The sequence below is a fragment of the Bombus affinis genome, chromosome 2 (assembly GCF_024516045.1).
Source record: "Bombus affinis isolate iyBomAffi1 chromosome 2, iyBomAffi1.2, whole genome shotgun sequence".
Taxonomy (NCBI): Eukaryota; Metazoa; Arthropoda; class Insecta; order Hymenoptera; family Apidae; genus Bombus; species Bombus affinis.
Window position 1 is genome coordinate 16,134,699 of NC_066345.1, and position 9,746 is coordinate 16,144,444.

General features: G+C 29.5%; 1 protein-coding gene across 11 annotated transcripts; it reads left to right on the forward strand.

Annotated features, from left to right (window-relative positions):
• Positions 1–222: 222 nt before the first annotated feature.
• LOC126925790 (uncharacterized) lies at positions 223–9,462 on the forward strand. Of its 11 annotated transcripts, none has more exons than XM_050741820.1 (11): positions 223–861; positions 922–1,053; positions 1,855–2,379; positions 2,450–2,553; positions 2,645–2,834; positions 3,181–3,301; positions 3,961–4,108; positions 4,418–5,277; positions 6,400–6,967; positions 7,066–7,636; positions 7,736–9,462. In XM_050741820.1, the coding sequence occupies exons 1-11, from the start codon at positions 666–668 to the stop codon at positions 7,903–7,905; spliced, it is 3,585 nt and encodes a 1,194-aa protein (XP_050597777.1). In that variant the 5' UTR covers positions 223–665; the 3' UTR covers positions 7,906–9,462. The 11 variants fall into 11 exon arrangements, with proteins under 11 accessions (XP_050597777.1, XP_050597778.1, XP_050597784.1 ...); XM_050741821.1 differs by having other exon boundaries at positions 223–831; XM_050741827.1 differs by having other exon boundaries at positions 223–831; positions 922–1,047.
• The last annotated feature ends 284 nt before the right edge of the window (positions 9,463–9,746 follow it).

Genomic DNA, 9,746 nt, shown 5'->3' on the forward strand with positions numbered 1-9,746 from the left:
TAATATTAAATCAAACATATAAATATTAAATAATTCACGAATCGTTCTTATGTACATCATACGTAAAATACCAAACTATATAAACTACGAAATGATTCGTTACTTAGATAAATTTTATGTCATAATTCGGTTATCAAAGTAATTCCAATTATAAATAATTTAGAATTATTCATAGGATATCGCATTGAAAATTATGCGCATTGTAAATGCGCCTTTTGCATATTTTTTTCGGCCATTTCCGGTTGTGTGTTTTATGGACGCTTCGTGTCTGTTCAAGGATTTTGTCGTTTTTCATTCGAGCCAGTTCAAATCGTATTTACGGAAATTAAATAATTTTTGCTGCAGCAAAAGTTTCTTGTAGCAATTTGGAGTATGAGTGTGATATGCTAGCGTAATGAGGAACTGCTCAAAATCGTATCAAGAAAAATCCTGGCGGTTGTGTAAATAGCGCGTAGTGGTGTCTGCGCGTATGTTATGCGCACTCGCAGACAGATGAGCGCGGGATTGTGGTATCCAGACGCGAGGGGACTGTAGTACAATTGCTTATATTTTAAAACGTTTGATGGTGTCTTTTATGAAGTGACAAATAACAGAAAATCAACGTTTTTCACGCATAGGTTGTTAAAGTACATAAGATCGGTGTTTGGTCCCAAAGGGGCCATACAATGGACGGTATTAATGTGAATGGCGGGAATGCCGATGGGGCGCGCGAGGATCCTAACCTAGAAGCTGGTAGTGTTCCGAATCTACAAGAGACGCAAGTTAAAGTGGATACCTCTAAAATGGATGGGCAGGACGTGAACGGCGACATTAGGAACTCGCCGAAAAAGGGTATGGAAATCAATGTTAGAAGAAAGCTACGTAAGTTCAAGGCAAATTCAACTAGTACCATTGAAAGTGATTCAACATTAAATACAAAAGGACGCAAACGGAAGCTATCAGAGCCGGACGATCTTAGCTCAGAGGAGTCTATGGAATTCAATGGTTTTGATATACAGGGAGATAACGAAGTGGAGCCAGCAAGTCATGTCTTGAAGAAATTGATTGGTATTGGTAATTATTGTTATGGTCTATTCAAGATGCAAGCCTATGTGCTTGCCAGCAAGTGTCATATCATGAGAGCGAAAAACTATGCTAATGACTTAATGCACAAATATTGTATGTCCACTTTTTGTAAAATTTGGCTTTTTATATGCAGCAGATAGTTCTTGATTGTTGCTTTATGCTGTGTAAAAATTACATTTATATCTACTTCATAAATTTGTTAAAAATAAAATTTTTGTTTATGATATTTTATGTACATAGAGATAGTTTCAATAACCATGATCCACTTTTGTCATTTTATGTTTCTGAAAGGGATCAATGCATAATTTACAACCAATTTTATAATACTATTAATAAAGATAAATATAATGCATAAAGTATTTATTTAATTATAAAATACCATTGAATTTTTAAAACAGATTTTCTTGTGATTGCTAAAACTGGGCATTCAATATTTATGCAGTAAGCTATTAATGTTATGCTTAGAACAGATTATTATTTTTGTAGATGCATATTCTTTAAGAAGTAATCATTTGAATTAATTTTTAAATACATATATTTGAAATCTTAATCAAACATACTTATGTTAATAATACCTCATTTTACTTTTTTAAATAAGGCATGAAATTGTATAAATGTAGGCTATGTATTTAATAGGATGCTATATTTTTAACATATTTGCATTAAATAAAATTATGATATAAATATGTATTAATTTATTAAGATGTGTTGTTTCAATTATGTAGATACTTTAAAATACACAGAGTTTATAATGAAAAAATTAGGTAGCATTGACATGATTTATTGTAGCTGAAGCTGAAGTAGCAGAGGCACAATTGGCAAAACGATTTAGATATAGTATAAGGAAGAATTTTGATATGAAAAAAGATGATGAAGATTCGGATGATAACAGAATGCACGATAGTGAACGTGTATTAGATATAGATAAAGTAAAGAAGGAAAAGGAATCTGATAAATCAGAAACAGAATCACTTGGAATGCCAAATACCGTTGAATCAGAAACAGAAGTACAAAAAACAGATGACACTTCCCATAAGTCAACAAATTCATCATCTGCAACCAGTAGTCCTGCAACATCAATAAAGTCTAAAGGTTATCGTTTATTACGTGGAGCTAGTCCAGGAAGTACTGGGAAACAAAAAGTACCAAGTGATATATCAAATCCAGCATTTAAAGAGCCTTTTAAGTATGGTTGGAGACGAGAATTGGTATTCAGAGCAAGTAATGACTCTAGTCTTAAAAGAATGGCTGATATCTATTATTATACACCAAAGGGCAAAAAGGTTAGAAGTTTCAGAGAAGTTGCAGAATTTCGTAAGTATAGTTTTGTATACTAATGATAATATAAGTAATAATTACAGTAACATGATATGTTTCTTTCCAGTTAATACGAAAGAGTTAACTATTGATAATTTTACTTTCCTGAAAGAACCAATTGGTCCTGATGATCCGGAAAAAGAGATTATTCGAGATGCAAAAAGAATGAGGGTAAATAACTTGCTTTATTGTATTATATGTATTTTAATATACATTGAGTTTATTAAAATTGTATAAAATGTTAACTGTAATTTGAAAATAGGGGTCTGGAGTATCAGCTACTCCACCAAGAAAGAGTATAGGGTATAAGAGAGGTACACCTGGTAAAAGGGTTATAGAAGAACCTGCATCAGTGCCTGCTCCAGTGGCTACAAAAGCTGCTACCAAATCACCAAAAGCTGCATCAACAGGATTTAAGGTGAAAGTGTCTGCAAAGAAAACCCCACACATAAGTATGCATTAATATCAATATGAAATTTTTATTTGTATTTTGTTAAGGTGTAATTACTACATTATTTTACTGAAATTGTTTTGTGTAATTAATGTCTTTATCAAGTAAAAAATTCACATTTCACTTGTAATTACTATATATAGGATAACTTTATTTAGCTTTGATATCTGAAATATTTTTGCTTAATATTTATGTTAAATTTTGAAACTTCTAAATTATATGTTCTAGTTTTGTCTAATAATTTATTCCAGTGAGGAAATTAATCACTTATATAAGTAGAAGTTTCTATGTATAAGTTTTAGGATAAATTATTATTTTCACAAAAATTTTTGTTCAAATATGCATAGCAGAAATAAAGTCACCTTCTCAAGAAAGGGAGATACTTCCACCTCAAAGAACAACAAGTACAAGAAGAAGTCAGCTACCTGTAGAAAAACCACCGCCTCCTAAACCAAAAAGACAATTAACGTGAGTACCTGATGTTTTAATTATTTTATTATAATGTTCAATTGTAATTAGTTTGCAATATTTAAGGGTATCCTAAATGCTTAATAATTAAACGTGATAATAATCATATTTAATATGCTTTAAAAAGGCCCAATGAAAAGTTTACAGCATGTGCACTTTTAAATTTTTTCATGAAAATAGTTTTTGAGAATTTTATTATATGTTACATATATAATGTACAATGTATAAAGATATATATACAATATTTTATATAAAATTGCACCATTGCAATTTTATAGTAATTATTATTGAATAATTAATGTATTAGTTTTATTACCAAATTTCATATTTTCTAATTATTCTAATTATCTAAAACTTTCCTTAATAATTGTAGTAAATGTTCTTCTTCAATGAAGAAATGTTAAAAGAGAAAGTTTTACATTTTGCATTGTAAATTAAAAAATACATTAGAGCACATGTTGATGATTAAAGTGCATGCTGTATAGCAAATATATGTAATTACAGAGTTCAAAATTTTATTTTGAAATAGTTCAAACTTTTCCTTCTATTTTTTTCATGACTACATATATGTCCTCCTTTATCCTTTTGATCCTAAATCCCTTACTTAAATTACTTGTTTTATTCCTAACCCCTTTCCCCAATCAACGCACATCTTACAGGCCCAAAGTTCAAGAACCATGCAGTATAAGATGCTCAACCAGTATGGGGTTGATACCAAGCTTACAATGTCGTGTGTGTCTCTGTTTATATCATCCTGAGTGTGTTGGTGGTATAGAGTTTGCAGGAAGTGACAATTATGTTTGCAAGGTAAGTTTTTTTTTGTAACGAAAGATATATTTTTGTAAATTTATTTTAACTTATTAAGCAATTTTCATATTAATATTTTGTAATAATATTCTTTTATTATATCATATGTAAACAGTATAATTTGTTTCCCAATTTTGAAATTCCTTTTTTAAATATCATACATATTTTGATATGTTATTTAAAAATTTTATTTTTAATCCTCTGCTTATTTTTTATTAAATATATTTTAATAAATTAAATAAAAAATTTGAAATACACGTTGGTTGACAGTAATGATATGTTAAATAAATGGCGTTAATTTTGTTGTAGAACTGTCAACAGGATACTAATGAATCTCATCAATCTCAAACGAATCCATCTTTGACACCTCCTCCACTGATACCAATCAGTATGCTAGGTGCACAAAATACAAAATCAAAACATCAAGTAAATCTAAGCCCTCCAAAGCTTCAACGAATACCCAAATCTGATAATGTAGATTCACAATCGCGGAACGCTACTAAAGTATCAAAAACACCTTCTGCAACATCACATTCTCCTTTAAATTCAGATAACAAAGAAAGCAGTTGGTTTGCTCAAACAGAAAACGAATTTTTACAAAGTCATGACGGAATTTTACCAAAACCAGCCCAAAATATTGCTCTAATGGGGGGGAAGAGATATATTGTTGTACCAAAAAATAATGCTATGGCTGTTCAGCCAGCTATAACTGTGAAACCTGATAAAATTGGTGATAAACCTCCTATACTTCAGGATGGTACACTTACAGATATATCAAACGCTGTTGACAATTCTATGTCCACAAAAGCACGTACTTCCATAACAACAAAATTTGTGGAAAAAGATGCTTTTGATAAATCAATTGATAAAGATATGTCAAAAGATGCATCACATACAGGACTTCCACCAAGTTCCATAATGGAGAAAACTAATGAAACGTGCAATAGTAATGATAGAACTGATATATTGACTGCAACTAAATCACAAAATGACTTATCTGGCACAATAGATCTTGCAATAGAAAGTAAGAAATCAGAAAATTGTAACACAGTTGAAAAGAAGAGTATAGTAAAGAATTCAAATACAACTAACACAAATAATGAATTATTTAAAGTAGATACACAATATTCTGTGACAAGTAGTTTGGGCACTGTTAAAATAAACAGCAAGTAAGTGTTTGTTTGTCAAACACACATATATATTTGTTTTACTTCCTTTTTTTAAATATTTTCTCCAAATAAGTTAAGGCAACTCTCTTTTGAGGTTTTGGCAGTTGCTTTGTACATATTGTATTTACAAGATATACGTGTTTTTCAGTGATTTTATATCATGTATATGTATATACATAAAGTATTTCATTTATTTGAATACTTTTATAAATTTTGTAGAATTATTTCTATAGAATGATTCTATAGAACTATAAAAAAAATAATGCATGTAACTATATATCTTTTTCGTGTTCTATAAAATTTATACAAATAGTATTGTAAATGCAATATATACTGATGTTTATTATATTTGGAAATATAAAAGTTCGAGGTGGAAAATGAATTTGATTTTATCTTGTGATCGAAGCACACTGCCTTAGCTTCTTAGAAATGCGGCCAAATTTTCGAGACATGTGAAAAGTGAACAAAACAATCACATATCGTTGGTTCTTGCAGGTATTATGTAATTGTAGTATCAAAGTAAAAGTATGTATTTTAATTGAAAGCCTTTTCTAAAAATGTATGCAGCAAATTGGACAATACATCATTTACATTCATGCTACAATTACAAATACAGCTACTGATAAGTGCTTCAGTGGAAAAAATCTAATTCATTTTTACTTTTTATATTTACAGATATAAAGACATGTGCGAGCTGAAACACAAAAAAACTCTTAGTGCGTTTTCCCAAAAACGTCCGAAAATCCTTGTTCCTCATGATTTCCACCTCCTATTTATGTTTGTTTTTTTGTTACTGTACCTCCATTCAATTTTAGAACGATAAATTTTCGACCTTTGAAAGTTTTTTCAGAGGCTTTTATTTACATTTAATTATTTTCCATTTAACATAGCTAGTATAAAATTATCGATTATTATTATTGCATATCATTGGTCCTTCAAAAGCCTCTTTAAAAATCATAATATTCTTTTATTAAATAAAAGATTTCATCAATAGTGTAAAATTAGTTTCTTTTTTTCTTAATTATAACCAACATCATACATATAAGAAACGATACCCTTATTATATAGGCCAGTTGTTTTAAAAGAAATCACCTAAAAATATTTTTATTTTAATACTTTCAGAAGAAAACAAAATCGACAGGACAAAGAACAACAGCAGCATTTTATGGATTCAGTGTGTGCTGGTTATCATGCATTGCTGCGCATATTTCAATACCTTAAGGTACAAGAATTACTTCGGGCTGCAAGAGTGTGTAAAATGTGGCGAGATTTGGCTGCGCATCCTTCTCTGTGGAAAACAGTACGAATGAAAAATAGTCAAGTAACAGATTGGGATGGCTTAGCAGATACATTACAGAGGCATGGTACTCAACATTTAGATCTTCGAAAAATGCTTGTAGCAGGTGAATCTGACAGCATTTGGGAGAAGTTTTTAGTAGTAATACCACGTGTAACTAGCCTTGTCAAACTAGAATTATGTAAATGTCCTGTGATGGTTGTTGAGGAAGTTATTAGAAGTTGCCCTCAGTTAGAAGTATTGAGTGCAATGTCGATAAAGTGTGACTCCTTAAATTTAGAGTCAGTTGGAAATCTTAAACGTTGCCAAGAATTAAGGCTTAAAGCAATCAGTGGTATGTCTTTAAAAGAAGATCTCACACCTCTACAAGAACTAACGCAACTAACACAGTTGGTAAGTACAATTGGTTTTGTCTATGTTTTGCTTTAATTTTATACTCTTCTTTCTTCTAATTATATTTTCAATATTTAAACCAAATTTATACTTCACAGAGCTTGACATCAGTTAAGGAACTTGGAAAGAAGGGAATCAATATAATACAAGCATTAGTTAATTTGGAAACTCTAGAGTTGGGTGAATGCTCAGATTTTCCAGATAAATTTGGTACTACAGTTTTAATAAAGTTACAAAAATTAGAACGTCTTAGGTTGGAAAAGGGTCAAGGTTCATGTTGTACATTTGACATTTTGGAAGGTGTATCTAAGTTACAAAACTTAAGCCAAATGGAACTGGTCAATTTTGATGTCAAAAATGGCTTTGACAAATGTCTCGCAAACTGCAAGAATATTAAAAGGCTGTTAATTATTCCAACGTACATATCTCAATCAGCAACGTCTAACAATATGGTGCTTGGAGGTGTTACTGAACTATCAAATAATTTGACGCATTTCGTATGGGGCGTTACACTTGAGTTACTTAGGGTTACAGAATTATTTATTGATCAATGTAATCTAATAATAAGTAAACAGATCACTGGCGATGCGATACCAGTACTAAAACCGGTACCCTGTCTAAAGTTAATTGAGGATGTTGAAGATGAAAATGACAATCAAAAAGGTACTTGTATGTACCTTTAAAATTTGTGTATCCCCATTTATATTATATATAAAAAATGTGAATGTGTTTTAGAATTAATTCTGTATATTTTCTTTTATTTTTCAGGTGATGACAAACAGGAACCAAATGAAACAAATCCTCAAGTGGATATATTACCATTACCACAACTCCAAAAACTTTTATTAACCGCCTTGCCTAAAACGAGGGTTAAAATCTTGAAGATTCCTTTCCATGCTACGTGGCGACAAAGCATTTCAGATACTGCTACACAATAGAAGAAAATGAAATAAAGTGTATGAATACATATACTAAAAAGGAAAGAAAAATACCTGATGTGAGAAAATTAAAAATTTTGTAAATTTGACTCCATAATGTCTGCACAATTTACTCCAATACTTGCGCATTGGATCAAAAGTAATTTAATATTAATATACTATGTGTTTTGTAGCCTTTAATTCCCCATTAATAGTGTATTGATACACTCTACAGTAACCATGAATATTATTCTTCTCGAATCCTTTAGTGATAAAAACAGGGGACCATAAATGCATCACGTGCTATTTTAGCTGCAAAGCAAAAATTCATGAGAGGCTGGTATCCTTGTGGAAATTATTTAAAAAATTATGAAAGTCTCAACATTCGTAGATTACAGTATTTGGAATGTATGTTCGCAAATTATTTGGTATACTGTAATGTGTATCCACGATGAACAGAATTGTCTGAATTATAGAGAGAGAGAGAATCATAAATGTTTAAAATAATTAAATGAGACTAAGATTTATGAAAATATTGCGCACATTTATTAAGGGGATAAAGTGTATTATTTTCGGTTTTTACAACGTGTAGAACTTTTGTGACATACACAATCCATTGAGTCAAATCAAATTGTAGTTTTAATTTCATGGTATGAAGTGAATTTCGATAAGTTTCTATTGAAGTAGCAGTATAAGAGGAAATCACGTTGTCTATAAGGCTCTATTTAGAGGTTAGGCTGTATAAATAACGGTATATATTATTAAATTATATAGTAATTGTATGTGTATCTTTAATATTTAAGATACGAGTTTTCCGCTGCAAAGAAATATTAAGCAGTCAATGAGCAAAGTTGTAGAATGTATAATATACTTATAATTTTGTATAACGCGTAATTAAATATAATCTAAAGACATAGTGATTTATCTGTACAATTTACGCAATTACGATAAATTTCCTAACCAGGATATTTGGATTCTCCGCCGATTAATATAGATGTTTCTATCCCCATTCTTTCTCATTTTTTTTATTTTTCTGATAATATTTACGAAATGTATAGCAATTGAAAATTAAAGTCGGAAATTAAATTTTATATTCAGATAATAACAATAAACAAACGCGAGACATATTTAATGCAAAAGATTGCACATGTAGTTTTAAGGTAATAAAAAACGTTCGCGAGTAGTGATATTAGTAAATAAAATATTCAATTAATGATATTAATTAATTACACCAATTTGTTGTTCTTAAATAACTTATATACTTATTGTTCGTATTTTGATTGCTTTTGTAAAAAATTTACAATTAGTTATCTTACTTTGCAGCGGAAAAATTCTATTTTATTATGTTATTTTTAGTTGTACACAAATTGAATAATTTATAAATTTTAAGGGGGCCCTAAAAATATATTCTTAGTAAATGACTTAAATATATAAAAGAAAATATTTTTTACGTTAAATATAAAATGTGAATATTATAAAATTAAATATAAGGATAAACATAATTGTGGCTGTTAGCCTTAATACGAGTATTACAAAGAATTTTATATCAAATTAATAAACGTTAAACTATTGGTAATATTTATCTTTTTCCAAATTAAAATCATTTTCCAAATTTTTGTTTCATTTACCACATATTTTAATTTATTTATCTATTAAATTTAATTATTTTCTTTCTATTGTCCATCTTTAAATGACTTCACAAAATTTGACATTCTTGTTATCTTACATATAGTATATGTATTAAGCATTTGTGATTCTTTTATTATGAATAATGTGCCTACATTTATAAATGTAGATAGAAAGGTAAAGTAGTAACTAAATCATTATTTTATGTTTGTAAATAATTATCTCACCTATGTTTT

Coding starts and splice junctions, on each gene's coding strand:
- LOC126925790 (XM_050741775.1), top strand. CDS start 666: ATGGACGGTATTAATGTGAATGGCGGGAATGCCGATGGGGCGCGCGAG. Junction 3,302..3,960: donor AAACCAAAAAGACAATTAAC/GTGAGTACCTGA, acceptor CACATCTTACAG/GCCCAAAGTTCAAGAACCAT. Junction 7,637..7,735: donor TGACAATCAAAAAGGTACTT/GTATGTACCTTT, acceptor TTTATTTTTCAG/GTGATGACAAACAGGAACCA.